The 16,120-nt window shown below is 41.4% G+C and overlaps 3 protein-coding genes across 13 annotated transcripts; 2 read left to right on the top strand and 1 right to left on the bottom strand.

Annotated features, from left to right (window-relative positions):
- The first annotated feature begins 81 nt into the window (after nt 1–81).
- zbtb3 (zinc finger and BTB domain containing 3) lies at nt 82–5,910 on the top strand. 5 transcript variants are annotated; one of them, XM_019253503.2, is made up of 3 exons: nt 82–182; nt 1,223–2,058; nt 2,453–5,910. In XM_019253503.2, the coding sequence occupies exons 2-3, from the start codon at nt 1,226–1,228 to the stop codon at nt 3,504–3,506; spliced, it is 1,887 nt and encodes a 628-aa protein (XP_019109048.2). In that variant the 5' UTR covers nt 82–182; nt 1,223–1,225; the 3' UTR covers nt 3,507–5,910. The 5 variants fall into 5 exon arrangements, with proteins under 5 accessions (XP_019109048.2, XP_027133576.1, XP_019109047.2 ...); XM_027277775.1 differs by lacking the exon at nt 82–182 and adding an exon at nt 596–653; XM_019253502.2 differs by lacking the exon at nt 82–182 and adding an exon at nt 835–884.
- rnaseh2c (ribonuclease H2, subunit C) lies at nt 4,863–9,472 on the bottom strand. 4 transcript variants are annotated; one of them, XM_027277780.1, is made up of 6 exons: nt 9,362–9,472; nt 8,340–8,468; nt 7,732–7,886; nt 7,028–7,140; nt 6,778–6,897; nt 4,863–6,134 (listed from the first exon to the last, which is right to left on the bottom strand). In XM_027277780.1, exons 2-6 carry the CDS (start codon nt 8,387–8,389, stop codon nt 6,111–6,113), a joined length of 462 nt encoding a protein of 153 aa, XP_027133581.1. In that variant the 5' UTR covers nt 8,390–8,468; nt 9,362–9,472; the 3' UTR covers nt 4,863–6,110. The 4 variants fall into 4 exon arrangements, with proteins under 4 accessions (XP_027133581.1, XP_010737479.2, XP_027133582.1 ...); XM_010739177.3 differs by lacking the exon at nt 8,340–8,468 and having other exon boundaries at nt 9,362–9,469; XM_027277781.1 differs by lacking the exons at nt 8,340–8,468; nt 9,362–9,472 and adding an exon at nt 9,162–9,223.
- A 1,440-nt stretch (nt 9,473–10,912) lies between these two features.
- On the top strand, nt 10,913–16,041 carry LOC104925533 (seipin). Of its 4 annotated transcripts, XM_019253505.2 has the most exons (11): nt 10,952–11,044; nt 12,048–12,117; nt 12,205–12,445; nt 12,545–12,623; nt 12,749–12,892; nt 13,010–13,045; nt 13,759–13,893; nt 13,975–14,072; nt 15,074–15,203; nt 15,346–15,427; nt 15,518–16,041. In XM_019253505.2, the coding sequence occupies exons 3-11, from the start codon at nt 12,219–12,221 to the stop codon at nt 15,646–15,648; spliced, it is 1,062 nt and encodes a 353-aa protein (XP_019109050.1). In that variant the 5' UTR covers nt 10,952–11,044; nt 12,048–12,117; nt 12,205–12,218; the 3' UTR covers nt 15,649–16,041. The 4 variants fall into 4 exon arrangements, with proteins under 4 accessions (XP_019109051.1, XP_019109050.1, XP_019109052.1 ...); XM_019253506.2 differs by lacking the exon at nt 12,048–12,117 and having other exon boundaries at nt 10,913–11,044; XM_019253507.2 differs by lacking the exon at nt 13,010–13,045 and having other exon boundaries at nt 15,518–16,040.
- Nucleotides 16,042–16,120: the final 79 nt, after the last annotated feature.

The raw sequence follows: 16,120 nt of genomic DNA, 5'->3' as shown, positions 1-16,120 counted from the left end.
CACGCACACTCGTGGTCAACACACTGTCAACAAACGCACAGGTGTCCTCTTCCTGTGTGTTCTCGTTATCCGCTTGTGGGTGGCGCTGTGGCGGCGGGCCGTGCTGCGGGACCCCGGCACCACCGAGGAACAAGCTGGATTTTTGTCCTGGAAGAAAACATCGAGAGGGACAGCAGCTGCAGGTAAAATATGTTTATGATATCCACGAAAAATATGAGCTATCCTAACTCGGAATTGGTGCTGACTATTTCACGCTAATTTAAAACTAATGCCGAGTGTCCGAACAAAAACACCGCGGTCACCGGAGCTTAGATCCTACACACAGGTCCAGCTAACTTGGCTAATAATGTTAGCATACTTTAGCTGGGGCTGCCTGCTTTTCTTTCTCTCTTCTTTATTTTCTTTATCGTCATTTTGTCCCAGTTGGGGTCTCAGATAATACTCGCCATGTTGTTTTTGCCCTGTTTATTTCTCACCTGCGTGCTTAGCCGTGTTTTTTTAGTGCATAGCGGTAAATATTAAGATTAAACTCCCGGACGGAGCTGCCAGGGGACTGAAGAATTTGGGTATGTCACCATGGTAACGTAGCGTTAGGGACGTTAACGGCTGGCGCTCGTCTGTCAGTAAACCGTGTTTTAAAGAGAGAAATAATCGTGAGTCACGCTTTTAAATGACAATTTGTCGCCGTTAAATGTTTTATTTTACAACTTCTGTCCTAAAATATTTCTTTAAGTTGTTACATGTTGATAATTTGTTTGTCTCTATGTGCCCTGTGATGAGCGGGCGACTTGTCCAGGGTGTACCCCGTCTCTACGCCCTGTCAGCTGGGATAGGCTCCAGCCGTGACCCTGATGAGGATGAGCGGTTACAGATAATGGATGGATGTTGGTATTTTACTAATGTAGGACGCCCGTGATAGCCTAATATGCTCTTAAATATGCTTCATTTACATGGTTTTTAGTGGGATTGTGTGTTCTAAGATCAAAAACTATTTAAAAACCGTTTAATGCTTTTAGTTGTGAATGGGGAAAAATCAGCATTTTTGTCATTTGGAGGGGCTGATTCACGTTTTTCCATTTCCTCAAGAGAGATGACTAAATGTTGAATTTGTGCAGCCATTATTTTCCAAAGAAGTCATTAGCTAAGCTGACTATAGAGCTGTTTCATTTCAGTGACGGCAGCTTTATGTCCCTGCTTTCTCTCATCTTTATCTGTTGCTCAGGTGATGGAGTTCCCCCAGCATTCCCAGCAGCTGCTGTCAGCTCTGCGCTCCCAGCGCCAGCGGGGTTTCCTCTGTGACTGCACCGTCCTGGTGGGCTCATCTCGTTTCCTGGCTCACAGGGCTGTTTTGGCCTCCTGCTCGCCTTTCTTCCACATGTTCTACTCAGACTCTCCAGGGGTTAACGGTGGAAATGGCCCCAGCAGCTCTGTCACACTCGACAGCGACATCGTCACGGCTGCTGCATTTGGCTTGCTCCTGGACTTTGTCTACGAAGGCGTGCTGCAGCTGGACGAGTCTCCACCAGTGGAAGACATTTTGGCAGCTGCAAGCTTTCTGCACATGAATGAGGTGGTGAGAGTATGCAAGAGACGACTGCAGCGACGAGGGCCTCTGGCTGAGGCAGACAGCACTCGCTCTGAAGAGAGCGCTGGTGCAAGGAAGGCAGTACAGACAGGGAGGGAGGCTGGGGGTGACGGTGGAGCTGAGCCTGTGGTGGCGATGGCAGGAGATCATTTGAATCCTGTCGCCATGGCAGTACCACTCTCATCAGTATCCGTAACAGCAGAGAGGAGTCAGGTGGAATCTGTGAAGTCTGAGCGGAGGACAGGTGGGGGGTCATTGGAGACACGAGTTCAGACTCCTCTGAGTCCTGACCTTGCTGATACCACGCAGCCAGGCATGGACGCCGCTCCTCTGCCCCCAGTTGGAGAGATGGGGCAGGGCCTCATTGTGGGCCCATCTGCCTCTAACTCGGGAGGTTACACAAGGCTGAGGACTGGAGGTCAGACAGAGGGCTCAGCACTCTGCAGCCCTTGCAGCACCACTGAGACATACAGGTATGTTATGAATTGTAAAAAAAAATAACAATAGGAAGACTCCAAAAACAGACAACAAATATTAGGTAGCTTTCTTTGAGCAGAATAGAAGTGAAAGGACATCAGAAATTCAGCATGTACATGTGCTCAAAGAATTTGTTGTGGATGTGTGAAAAGAAGTAAGAAAATATAGAAACGATCACTAAGATAACTTGTTATTATTACTCAAGGTATACAAGTTTGTCACCTAAATTCACAAGACAAAATAATATAGTCAGAAGGGTCGCAGATTGGTGTCTTAACAATGTAGTCATTTTAAGTGCAGTCTGCTCTAAACATACTAGGTTGTTCTTACATGTTAAATGCTGTTACTAATAAGTTGTTTGTATCTCTGTTTCATTCTGTCGTTTGCCAGCTACAGCAGTAACCAGCAGCCGTCCTCGTCGTCTTCCTCCCTGGTTCCAGTGAGCCAGGCTAGTGTTCGGTCACTGGTTGCTTTTTCCCAATCAGAAGCCAGCCTCTCTGTTAGCCCCCATCAGGACGGACCCCAGAAACCCTCAGAGACTGACCAGAGAGGTACATCAGGTGGAGGACAACAGATGGTCATGTTAATCCAAGCCTCAGCACTAACCTCACACCCAACACACTCTGCCCCACAGAGCGCACTTCCCCAGATTCGAATCCAGAGTGCTGTGTCACTACAACACCAAAGCCTGGCCTTACACTCTGCTCAGACTGAAGGGGACACAGGAGCTTCACACACCAATAGAAATGCAAGAGATCAGCCTCCTATGGGCAGAGTAAGGACAGACAACAGTGATGGAGAGCCTGTAAAAGTCAAGGAGGAGGCTATTGTTATATCTGATGAAGAGCTAGAGGAGGAGAAGGAGGAAGGCAGGGAGAGAGGACCAGTCATGGAAGTAGATGATGATTTTGAAGATGACATCCAAGAAGAGGAGCTGAACAGCCCTCAGTTTCTTTCCTCCCATCAACAGGGCCTCTTACAAATGACCTCCCATTCAAATGACTACTCCTTCCCTCTCTCCCCCTCCTCTTCTTCCTCCGGTGCTGCGCCTTCTTCCCAGGATACTTCCTCCTTCACCGCCTCCCTCATTCCTCCGAACGCAGTTCAGCATCATTCAGACCCTCCTGCCTACTTTCAGGACTTCCAGGACTCTATGGGGAACTTTGTGGAGGATGTTCCCACGTGTGGAGTCTGTGGAAAGACCTTTTCATGTACATACACACTGAGGCGTCACGCTATCGTGCACACGCGTGAACGTCCTTATGAGTGTCGTTACTGCTACCGGAGCTACACGCAATCAGGCGACCTGTACCGACACATTCGCAAAGCTCACGATCACACACTGCCGGCCAAACGCAGCAAAGCAGATGTGGAGGCCTCCCTGGCATCACAGCCACCACCGCCGCCACCACCACCGCCTCCACCTCCTCCACCACTTAGCTAACAGACAAACAGACACTATTGTATTTCTGTACTGTAGAAATATCTAAACGCATTTCATATCCTAACTTAAATCAACCTTTTAAACTGGATTAATTGATCAATTTCTTGGTCTACGAAATGTCCCAAAGTCAGAGGTGACACCTTCAGATGTCTTGTTTTCTCTGATCGGCAGTTGAAAAGTCAAAAAAATATATAGTTCACTAAGGCAATAAGTGTCCTATCTTTGAAAAATTCCCAAGGTATCTGCAGGTCTTTAAAGGTGCAATATGTAAGAATTTAGGTTTCAGACATTCATGAAATAACTAAAATGATCAGCAGGATGTAAAGAAATAACAGTTTGGACATTATGTCCAAGGTGTCTATGTATTGTGTCTCCCCACCATCAAGGGACAATAGTCCAAGAATGTAGCTCAGGCTTCATGTGGCCCCCTTTTTGACAGATGCACCATTTCAAGTCTTAAAATTTCTGAAATTCATCTTTCATATTCTGGCACATTGAGACATTCTATCTGATTTTATTTGTTAATTTTAATCCTTACTAGATTTAAAAAAAATAATCAAGCAAACAAGTAAAGATGACCAAAAGTATGATATGTAAAGTTGTCTCAACAGGTGGCTTCCTTTGTTTAAAAAGAAAGTGACACCATTGTCACACAGTGTTTCACAGCCCAGTCTCAGTGCTCCGTTTGTCCAGATATTGTCTTAATATTTGTATATTTGGAAACACCCTGGTACATCCTGGTTTTCTGTTCTACTGAGGACATTTGATATCAATAAGTACACAAACACAGGAGCAGACATATCAGCCCTCATTCATCAAACTGACATTCTCATGTATCCTGTATCACCATTGTCTCCCTAAGACTGATTCATTTAATCAAAGTTTTAATTACAACTGATTATACTATTGTGCTACTCTTTGTAAAATTTAAGAGGCATTTTACAGTTTAGGTTTGTATTTTTTAATATCTATATCACTATTCATACGTTTGTATGGGTATAAAAATAATCTCCGACTTTATTGTTGTAAGAAGATTCAGGAGGCACAATGTCTCAAAGACCCGTGACATCCTGCAGCTGGTGTTTGCTTTAATATTTCAAAACACAAATGAGGGAAATGTCTTTTTTATTTTACTCTGTACCAGCAAAGTTTGACTGTAACTGTAGTAGCATTGTACTGTCAAGTGTTTTATTTACAGGATAAAACCATCAGACCTGCACACCTTTAACATTTTCTATTACAAGTCTCTCCTTGCATCACTTTTGATAAAGCCATTTCATCAGTAGCAGATGTATACAGTATATCTGAAGTAGTTTGTGCCAACTCGCCTTTACTTTGCCTTGTTTCTTCATCTCCTTTTTTTTTTTATTAGGATTAAATATCAGCGGCAGCTATACAAACTGAAATGATACAGTATGAAACGTCTCTTATTTTCTCCTGTCTTTTAGAAAAATAACCGCCCCCCACAATTTTCTGTTGCAGCTGTAAATTCAGTCGGATTTTCTTTGCACTGTGGCTGTCTTGTCCTAACTTGTGATATTTCAAACTTTGGCATTTTAGCATTCTCCATTAGGTCCAATTAAAAGTTTTTAGCAATGAACAACAGGTGTAATTGTTCAACTTCCAACTTATGTTTCCTGGTAGGACAGCAGGGGTCATGAGGCAATGAGGAGTTAATACATTTAGGGATCCACCCTTAACGTGTTGGCTTTGCTCATTACAGGTGACCTTTCCTTCTCTAGTGTTTCTCCTGTAGTTTGACACGGTATACAGTATGAGCAGACCATGACACATGCAGTAACTCTGCCTTCTCTTTAAATGTTTAAAGTGAAACTTTAAATGTACCTGAATGACTGAAACTTTCCTGCACCGTGTTTTGTAAGAGACATCACTAGTATTGAAATGCCCACATAAACCCAAGAGTATTACACTGGATACTCATGAGAGACAGTTCAGTGATTGTTTAGAGCACAGGTTTTCAAAGTGGGAGGTGGGCCATAAACAGTTTCAGTGGATGGAAGTGAAAAGGTATTACATTAGTTATCAAAAGGAGATCACACCGAATAGCCTATATTTGTATTTTTTTGTTGGATTTTTTATTTCTTTCCATTTTTAATCTGGATTTTTGACAGGATGTATTTGGTCTGACGCTATGTCAAACGGCAATATCAGGACATCTTAACTTAATTAAGTGTCCATGGGATCAAATAACAGTCCTTATCCCATAGACAGCAAGTAAATTGAGCAAAACTAAGAAAGTAAACTGGGGGTGGGGTTATGAGAAGGCACCCTTTTTTCCAAGTTTTAGTCTCAGACTTTGAAAAGCCCTGACTTAGAGGGTTTTATGGTAGTCAGTGTGCAAAATCTAAATGTCACCTTGTGAATAAACACTGTTCAGTAGAAACAATGTGTAAATATTGTGTTAATGTTTCAGTGGATCACAGAATGCACATTTTATTTTTCTTGATTTTACTACAAAACAAAGCATATAACAAAATAAGCTTGAAGCAACATAGCATTGAAGGCTTTTCACTGACTGTAACAAGTAAACTGTACATTTCATTTTGACCATCTGAGGTGACGCAGGTAGTTTTATCTCCCCCTTCAGTCTTCCACTGGTCCGTGAATCTGTGAAGAGGCAAAATATTAGTGCTGATATACAAATCTATCTGCCTCTGTGAAATATAACTGTCATTGTAGACTATGCAGCTGTTTTTGTCGAGGCTGACAGAATTTGTTAAAGTGATGACGAGAAACAATAAAAAGGACTGCCACAACTGACTGCTGTTACTACAGCAAATTTTCAACCCAGAAATCAAATGTTTAATTGAATTGATTGCAGAATTGATTTTAGCAGCACTTATGTGACATTTTAATTAAAATTATTGTTAGTAAATCAGTCTGCTGTAATAGACAACAAAACTCTTGAGACATGCTTATGATTAAAAAGTAATAAGCTTAATAAACAAATAAATCTTAAACCACAGTCTATGTAATGCTAAAAGATTTCTCTTGATCTTTTACATCTTAATTTTTAGGCTCTGTGATAATGGTTGGCCTGGCAATAAAAAGAAGTACACATATTATCACTAATGTAAGTAGTGAGATACACATTTTTAACTGCATTTGATGGGACTACTTTAAATACATACATACATTTAAATAATTCATCATCAAATCACGATTTATCAAACTGAAAACTTTGTCAGTGATACTGGTAAGTCTTCCCCTTGATTAAACTTCAAGTCAACTGCAACAAAAAAAGACTCACCGCCTCAGCCATCTCTGGCCAATCCATTGCCATCACAATTGTATCGTCAGAGTTTGGATGTGTCTCCAGGTTCCAGTATGTCAGCTTATCAAACACGGAGGATAACCTCACTGTCCTGTCCTGGACACACACAAACACACATTATTTAGCATCATGTAGATATAGTATAGATTTTATGCCCCAACCAATCACTGCTTTTCCTTATGTTTGATTGATGTAGTATATCTGACGTGACTTCAGTAACGTTTACCTCTTGGTCAGAGCCGGGCTTGTTGATCTCTTTCAGCACCAAGCCAGTGTAGCCCTGTGGACAGCTGATCTCTTGCCCCTTCAACCCACGTCCTCTGAATGACACTGTCTTCTCTATAATGAGAGAGATAAACTAAGGAAATGACTGTGAGGCAGATGTCAGGTACACTTTTTAAAAATCCATTTGATGTGACTATTTGAAGTCTTTAAAGAATAATTCATCAAGCTGTAGACGATACATTGGGCATGATAACGTTGTTTTTGTTAAAAAATAATAACTCATCCATTGTGTAATAAACACCCATTCTGACCTGGAATCTTTCTAAACTAAAAAACAGGTACACTACTAATTATTTATTTTTCTTGTAAAGTTGTTTTTACAGCCTATGTGTAGCCTGACTGTTTGCTTCACTCCCACTGAATGTCATTCATTCATTCATAAACCATTCGATCTATTTGTTTTGCACTGGGAACCAGGAGAAGCACAATGTCCTTCTCTTATGTACTGTGCTGTACACAAATGGATGACAATAAAGTCTTGATATCAATCCCTATTTACCTTGGATAACACTGTCACCAGCTGAAAGATGAATCTTGTTAGAATAAAGACAAACACTACATTTTGGTAATGTGTGAAATGAAACGAGTTCAGTGGCAGCTGTAGGAAAGACTTTAGACCTGACATCACAGGTATCCAGTGTGTACCTTGTTTGCAGTCTTTTGTGGTAGCAGTGAAGTATTGTGAGACCTGGGCCGGCCCGTCGTTTTCAATCTCACAGGGCATCAGGTGGACTGGGACTCGCTGTGCCTGACCCACAGAGGACATTTGAACACGAGTAACGCTTGTGTTACAGGACATTCTGCAAGCAGAAGACAGAGGAGGACGAAACATGAATAACAACACTATTATTATGTTCATTTAGACCTATGATGTCTCTTAACAAGCAGCCTCAGAAACCTTAGCTGTCATTTCATACATGTATTATATAACAGCTGTTTCTGGAGTATCAGTTGGCTCCAACAGTATTAAAACCACCAAACCAACATTATCCAAAACCAGCAGTTTCTCTATTGACATCGACAATTGCTCCATTTCCCCTTCCCCACAGGTTAAGAGTCTGGGTGTAATCCTCCACAGCACACTCTCTTCCCAGTCTCACATCAACAACATGACCCGGTCCACCTATTTCCACCTATGCAACATCAACCGCCTCCGTCCCTCCCTTACACCTCATACCACTGCCATCCTGGTTCATAGCCTCATCACCTCCCACCTGGACTACAGCAACTCCCTCCTCGTTGGCCTCACCCACAAATCTCTCCATAAGCTCCAACTGGTCCAGAATTCAGCTGCCCGCATCATCACCAGAGCTCTCTTTCATCCACCACATCACTCCTGTCCTGCAACAGCTCCACTGGCTCCCGGTCAAATCCTGCATAAACTACAAAATCCTTCTGCTCACATTCAAAGCCATTCATAACCTCGCACCACCATGTCTCTTGGATCTTCTCCATGTTGCTGCATTCCCCTCGCTCCCTCAGATCTTCCTCCTCCATTCACCTGACTGTCCACTTTCCTCCTCCATTCACCTGACTGTCCACTCCGCCCGTCTCACCACCATCACCACCCCAGCTCTGCACCTCTTTACCCCCCGTCATAAGGAACATCGACTCACTCTCACAATTCAAGTCTGCACTTAAAACCCACCTGTTTAAAATAGCCTTTTCCATCTGACTGATTCAATTGCATTGTCCTATTTTAACCTGTTTTTAATGTTGTATTCTTGTAATTTGATACTTTTATGGTCTCTTTTTGTTTGTTTCTGTTATTTCTGTCTACTCGCATTTATTGTAAGGTGTCCTTGGGTGACAGAAAGGCACCTATGAAATAAAATGTATTATTATTATTATTATTATTATTAACTGCTGGTGTTTCGGTTCAACGAGCGACCGTGTTAACTGGTGACCTACAGTTGAATACGTCTGTGGTTGTCGTGGTTACGACAGCCGTTGAAACCTGCAGACGGGTCAGGTGGTTTTCTTTGACATTGTATCGTGAATAAAAACAAACTCAACACCGGCCTTTGATAATATATACATGTATGTTTTCGATAAATAGCGTCTAAAGCTCTCACTTGTTTGAAAACTGCTCGTCATGCCGAAGTTTGTGAGCTCTGACCATAGACAACCACTAGCCTCTAAAACACGCATCGTGTCTCTGTCTCTGTCATATTCGCGTGTTTTCTCAGTTCATCTTTGACGTTGTTTTTCTGACCAAGCTAAACTCTAAACATGTATCAGACAAACATGACTGCAGCGTTAAAGTTAAAGTTACCTCTCTGTAGTTTCCCAAACACCGTGTGTAATGTAAAAACGTCTAAAGCTCTTCCGGTTTGCGCCGGTCGCTGCGTGTGATTGGACGAGAGCGTCTTCTACTACGCTGAAAAATATTTTGGCGGGGTTTTTTTTGTCCAACCAGAAAGTAGTTCCCCCTCCTGGTGAGACAGGGAAAGCTTCTTATTACACTGGGAACACAATTTTTATTGAGTTAGGTCTGACAGCTGTTTTTAACTAATTGTGAGGGGCCCATGGTTTGTCTTGATCACAGGGTTTTACTTTGAAATATGCAAAATATGCTTGTTTGACAAATGCACTGATGTTTGCTTTCCTCTGACTTGGAATGGTGAAACACAAATATGGCAAAAGGAGTCAGGGTTGTTTAGGCATTTACGACGTGAGGTAGCAGGAGCAGACATGATCTGGAACAAAGGAAATATATATACCTATGTAAATAAAACACTAAGATGGAATAGTTACAAGTTTTAAGAAACTACAAAAAAAAAAGCATAAAACGAAATAAAACTTGTGGCCATGGTTACAAGGTTAAGAGAAAATCCAGCACAAATCCTTTTCATTCCTACTATGCCAACTTTCTGTTTGCAGATATTGATAGTACTGATCCATTGGGAGCTGCACACACCTCTCAGCGCACTGTCTCAATTGTGACTGCACAAACAAGTTGCCACGTAGCTGTAGATGAATCCAATCGTGATCAGCTGGCAAGTCTTACTACAGCTAATTAGTGGGTTTTTGCTTATCTGGAGGGTAAACTGTGGAGAAAAAACTTGACATGCTAGAAAAAAACTGACTGGGATTTTGGAATCAGCATGCCAATTTTAGTTTTAATCAGCATAAAAATCTAACTCAACATTATTAATTATTATGATTACTTAATCTGATCTTTCTCTTTGTCTTTTTCTGCAATTTCACCACTAGATGTCACTCAATTTTACACACTGGACCTTTAAGGGACGTTGTAACTTGCCAATTTAGCATGAGGACTCTCTAAACGCAATGCAGGATCATGACTAAGTGTAATGTTCCAGATGTTAATGATACTACTGTACCTCTTGAAATAGCCCATTTAAGAAAAACATTGCAAGGCCAAGACTTAAGTCCAGGTCCAGGCCAGGTCAGTTCTCACTTGAGGTACCTTTGCACAAACACATTAACATGTTTGGCATTTGAGGGCGCTATTGGACAGTATGACAACATCAGGAGTGATATATGAGGAAATTCCAGTTATGCAGCACAGTTAGCTGCATTGGAGAAGTGGAACAGACACAAAAGCAACAAAACAAACAATTCAGCAATCAAAAGCATGCAACGATGCGTCTAAATATTCAGTATGAATTAGGCTATAAGATGTGCAAAGAGATAATAAATGAATAAACTCAAAATATAGGCTGCCCTTGTGGTCAAATTGTTCTCTAATATTGTCACAGAAGACAATCTATCAATCCATTTTTAACCAAACAAAATAAAGCCTGTGCTCTGCTGTCAGTGTCATGTTCAACACCATCTTTCTTCATATGGGATGGGCTAACGCTGTCCAATGACAGCTTTTAGGAACTAAGGACGAGTTATTGGGGAGCTTTCTGTTCACAACATTTCACCAAGACACTGGGCCAAGAGACTTCAGGGAAAGGAGAAGTGATTTCCTAACAGTTGGCCAGAGGTGAGTTTTTTTTATTTATTTATAGCAAGACAGAGTACTGTTGCAGGCATGCTACTGTTAGACACCACATGGACATTTTTATTTGACTGTTTTCTTGTAGTTTGGATTTAAATGTGGAGTCAAAAAAGCTTTAGTATCCCCACGATACATTCTTGATCTGAAATCTAAAGCGAGTATTTATTCATGTGTTGAACAAGTCGCAACTCCCTTCCTCTTTTAAAATATCATTAAAATATCATTAAATATCATTATCATTAGGGCGGCAGTAGCTCAGTCCATAGGGACTTGGCTTGGGAACCGGAGGGTGGCCGGTTCAAGTCCCACATGGACCAAAAATATGGAAATATGGAAGGTGGACTGGTAGCTGGAGAGGTGCCAGTTCACCTCCTGGGCACTGCCGAGGTGCCCTTGAGCAAGGCACCGATCCCCCACAACCGCTCACTGGGCGCTGGTCCAGCCGGCTGCCCATCACTCCACCATCTCTCTCCACGTTTGCATGTCTATGAGCCCTTGTACCTTGTACTGCATGTGTGTGTCTGGGTTAAAATGCATGTCAAAAAAATAAAATAGAGTGAAAAAAAGAATTTCCCCATTGAGGGATAAATAAAGTATATCTTCTTCTTCTTCTTCTTCTTCTTAATACTGAAAGTACATGTCATGGGAAAATAATTTTAGAAAACTGATGTCCACTGAAGAATATAACAAATACCATTAATCCACCAACAATATTTCACAATACATATTGTGTCAAAACAAACTGATACTCATGTCTTAGTGGCTTCTGTGCTTCTGGTTACATATAACACAGTTGGAGTCATCTGATGTTGGAGTCAGCCTCTTGCTTGTGACTCAGATTGGACTCGGTGGTTTCAAGGGTCTCAGTACTTCCAAAGTAGTGTTTGTGTCTTCGACTTCATGAGATCATAATATCATCAGCCACACTGTTTTCTGTTTAAACAGACAATGCTTGATCTATTTCTTCTTCTTCTTTTTTTTTTACAAGAACCATATAACTTTTTAGATGACATTCAAGACATTTCACTAACAAAGACTGTGGGCCTCAGTCTAACTGAGTGAGTCTAAATTGTCTTTACCTTTTAAAAACGTGTTTGTCATCTTGTTGCATTTACCTTTCCGAGTTTTAATCTGTGGTTTTGCAGCTCTTCTTGGTATTATGGATTCAGGAGATGATGGAGAAGCCCTCATTGGTCAGGCACTGCTGAGGCTCCAGGATGGTGTTGCCATGGCGATGTCACATGTCCGTCAGAGAGTTGTACAGAGCTTTGTCGTTTTCTTTTTTGTCTTACTGCTACTCTGGATCTCATCCTTTTTATATGGGAGCTTCTACTACTCCTACATGCCCAAGGCGGCTTTTTCCACACCTGTGCACTATTACTACAGGTGTGTATGTGAAGACTCATCCGGCTGCATCCTGAAACACACACTGTACTGTCCCTCTGTCTTACTTTCCCTCTCATTCATTCACATTTTTGTCTGCAGGACAAACTGTGAATCTCCTTCCTCTTTTCTGTGCTCTTATCCAGTGGCCAACATCTCACTGATGAGGAACAGGAAACATGTATGTATGTGTGTGTGTGTGTGTGTGTGTGTGTGTGTGTGTGTGTGTATCTATCTCTGTCTGTGTAATAAACATTCATCTATTCGTAGAAGTATTTTGCAATCTTTTTTAAAATGCACATTCAGGTGCTCACATTTGGTCAAGTCTATCGGATCTCTCTCCACCTGGAGATGCCTGATTGTCCGGCCAATCAGGAGCTGGGTATGTTCATGATCAAGACATCCTGTTTCTCTCGGGATGGAAGCCAAGTCACCTCCTCTGCTCGTTCTGTGAGTTGCACAGTTGTTGAGATTTGTTTGGCTTCTGTGTGGCCAGATGTGTACATATAATCAAATAAGGCTTATTGTTCCTGCAAAACTCCACTGATTCACTGTTGCGTTTCTCAGGCAAGTCAACTGCTGCCCGCCTCCAGCTCTCGCTTTGTGAGTACAGCTCTGACGCACGATAACCTTTTAATCACACAGCCTGGTCAGAGACAGATTAGGGCTGCTTATGCTTTGCTGTCGAGCTCCACTGCAACAGAAGGTGATCTCAGTGCTCGGGTGATGACAGGACGCACATGTGAAGTAATTACTCATGTAAACATTGATGTTATCATTGACTTCAATTACTTTATCAAACACTGAGTGAACAGAAAAAATACACTGTAATGCAAACATATGGAACAATCCTGTATTAAATACTTATTTTCCAGCCTGGCCCAATATTAGAGGTGTTGATATGATACCTTTTCAGGGTGTGATGTTTTTGTTTTGGACTGCTGTTGATGTTACGCAGCCTCACAAAACAGTGACCATTTAGTCAAATCCACTGCCACAGGGCACAGCTTCAAAATGTTAGTACATAAATTTAAACAAAAACTGAACTTTGCAGCTTTGGTCACTGCAGCCCACTGAGATCAGCTTTTGTTAGCTGTTTGTTATGTTCACTAAACTGAGCACACAAGCCAATCATTGAGTAAGGTTACATTTTTGCATCCATGACAACATCAAGCATCCTCTCCTAAATATTCATCACTGACTGCATCTTCCATTTGTAAGAAAAGAGCAGATTTCTTCATCCTTAGGAGACTGTGTATTGTGTTGTTGCCCATGGTGTGTATGTCAGGGTGACTGTGTTGTCCTGCTGTGATCAGAGCATGCTGCGATATCGCTCAGACCTGCTAAAGTATCTGGAAACGCTGCTGTTCCTCCCGGCCTTTCTGAGTGGAGCCACTGAGCAGAAACAAATGCTGGAGGTGGAGCTTTTCTCAGACTATACAGATGACCCTGTGAGTCCTGCATTGCTTTGTGATCCTCTTGTCAATGTGCTTGATTACATCTACCTAAAAGTTTTTTTTGTTCATACACAGTATAGCCCCTCAGTCACTGCCGTCATTGAGATCCTGTCCAACAAGGTGCAGATCTACTCATCACATCTCTACATTCATGCTCATTTCTCTGGTTTAAGGTAAGAGACACACCCGCATGGTGTGCAACATAATTCGGATGTGTAAGTCATGTTGTAATAGATCTGACAGTAACACACAGTACATCTGATGATGAAACACATTTTTTATGCCTAAAGCACAAAGTGAGACAGCAGTAGTTACATTTTAGATTTGAGTGCCAGCTACTGTCAAGACAGTGTGTAAGTCATGTCTCATTAAACACCAAATTTTGATGACAGTCCTCCAGGCTTCATTAGGTTAACACAGACACAAACAATTGAACACTGACACGTACATTTCTCCACCAACAGTAGTCTCATTAGATCAGATTTCAATGACTTTAACTCAGTGTTGGAAAGAAAATAAGTACATTTACAGCTACAAACTCAAGATATGTACTTTACATATACCATTTCACTCCATTGAAAACCATGTATCCTCAAATTTGTAACTTCTTAAGCTAAATAAACTCTTTAAAACCCTCTTGGACTAGAAAGAAAAGTCTCGTCACAAAGCTGAAACCAGGGCAACATTCACAGAACAGTGATACTACAACATATGATAACATATGATGATCTTATAAAATATGATGTATTGCTATAGATTAAACTCCCCAACAGTATATGTTATAGTTAACATAGGCTACTTTAAACATCTACAGCAGTGAAATGCCACATACGTATTAATACGTAATAATAATAAAATAGGCAGGACTTTCATTAGTAATGGAGTGTGGCAGTGAAACTTCTTCCACCACTGATGTGACCACATAGAGTACACAAGTTTAGTTTGCCTTTTTTTCACTTACTCTATTACATCTCCACCTACACTTACAGTCCACAGTGGAGTTAATATAACACATTGAGATGTTTTCTCTGTGGGTTACTGAAAAAAATGATTAACAATAACCTGCTGGTATCGACGGCAAACTGAAAGAAAGTGGGATGACATATCAGCCTTTTCTAACCCGATCACATCATAATTACTGTGAAGCTATATTAACATTTTTACCCTCTTTCAGATACTTGATCTTCAACTTCCCTCTCCTATCAGCCCTGGTGGGCATCTCCAGCAACTTCATCTTTCTCAGTTTCCTCTTCGTCCTCAGCTACATGCGGCTGCTGTTGAAGGTGGAATGGGGTCCAGAGCAGGTGAGAGGAGAGTCATACTGAACTCATCTTTAGCTGCACACTTCATGAGTTTGTGTTTGAGTGAGTGTGAATTATTACCAGAGTCCTCTCAGGTGTTATAACTCAGCAAGCTCTGTGTGATTGTTTTCCTTGTTGTTTACAGCACAGAGCAGATGGACTGCTGTCAGATAGGGACGAGAACGTGAAAAACAACCAGCAAGAGGATGGAAAAAATGCTGCTGGAGGTACAAACACAGGCACAGAGAAATTCAACATTATACAAGTTATTTGCATCAGTCACTTTGTACTGACTACAAGAATAAATTCTTTGACAGATGCTGCAGAACGTCTGGGGCCCCTCCAGATAACCCCCACAAATCTGAGCCAGCAGAAGCCCCGTTTGCAAGTGCATAACAGACAGACACGGAGTGAATTAAGTGAATCAGAGGCATCCCCAGGCCAATAATAAAGGAGAGAGAGAGAGAGAGAGACAGAGAGAGAGAGAGAGAGAGAGAGAGAGAGAGAGAGTAAAGATTGATGTTGATAGTAAGATGTAAGGATGAATATTTAAGAGATATATGTGGTTGAAAATGACTCGGAAAGCCCTCATACACCAAAGCACAAATATGCTGAGTTATGGAGGATGTGGAACTGTCTCATACTGTTGTTTCAGCTTTAATGTTAGGACTCTATGATTTATAGGTTTACATATCTGAAACTTCATTACTTCGTTTCTCCTTTTCATTGCCTTATTATTACTTAAATATATCAGACATTATGACAGGCATATGAATAAATAGAGACAAAATATGTAACGTCACCATCAAATTATCCGATATATATTTTTAAAACTCGCCCTGCTTTTTTCACAATACCCTGTTTTTTTTTTTGCAGGTTTTTACAGTTTTATTCTCTTTATTTTTTTCAAAACCCAAATT

The sequence above is a fragment of the Larimichthys crocea genome, chromosome I, assembly GCF_000972845.2.
Source record: "Larimichthys crocea isolate SSNF chromosome I, L_crocea_2.0, whole genome shotgun sequence".
In the NCBI taxonomy this organism is placed as follows: domain Eukaryota; kingdom Metazoa; phylum Chordata; class Actinopteri; family Sciaenidae; genus Larimichthys; species Larimichthys crocea.
The sequence above is the reverse complement of the archived record's forward strand: the minus strand, read 5'-3'. Positions and strand labels throughout refer to the sequence as shown.

Coding starts and splice junctions, on each gene's coding strand:
- zbtb3 (XM_019253500.2), top strand. CDS start 875: ATGGATGGATGTTGGTATTTTACTAAT. Junction 902..1,222: donor GATGTTGGTATTTTACTAAT/GTAGGACGCCCG, acceptor TCTGTTGCTCAG/GTGATGGAGTTCCCCCAGCA. Junction 2,059..2,452: donor AGCACCACTGAGACATACAG/GTATGTTATGAA, acceptor GTCGTTTGCCAG/CTACAGCAGTAACCAGCAGC.
- rnaseh2c (XM_027277780.1), bottom strand. CDS start 8,389: ATGATGCGGGCAGCTGAATTCTGGACCAGTTGGAGCTTATGGAGAGAT. Junction 6,898..7,027: donor AGCCCGGCTCTGACCAAGAG/GTAAACGTTACT, acceptor GTGTGTGTCCAG/GACAGGACAGTGAGGTTATC. Junction 6,135..6,777: donor GGCCAGAGATGGCTGAGGCG/GTGAGTCTTTTT, acceptor GCCTCTTCACAG/ATTCACGGACCAGTGGAAGA.
- LOC104925533 (XM_019253506.2), top strand. CDS start 12,219: ATGGATTCAGGAGATGATGGAGAAGCCCTCATTGGTCAGGCACTGCTG. Junction 12,624..12,748: donor TGATGAGGAACAGGAAACAT/GTATGTATGTGT, acceptor ATGCACATTCAG/GTGCTCACATTTGGTCAAGT. Junction 15,204..15,345: donor TGGAATGGGGTCCAGAGCAG/GTGAGAGGAGAG, acceptor TGTTGTTTACAG/CACAGAGCAGATGGACTGCT.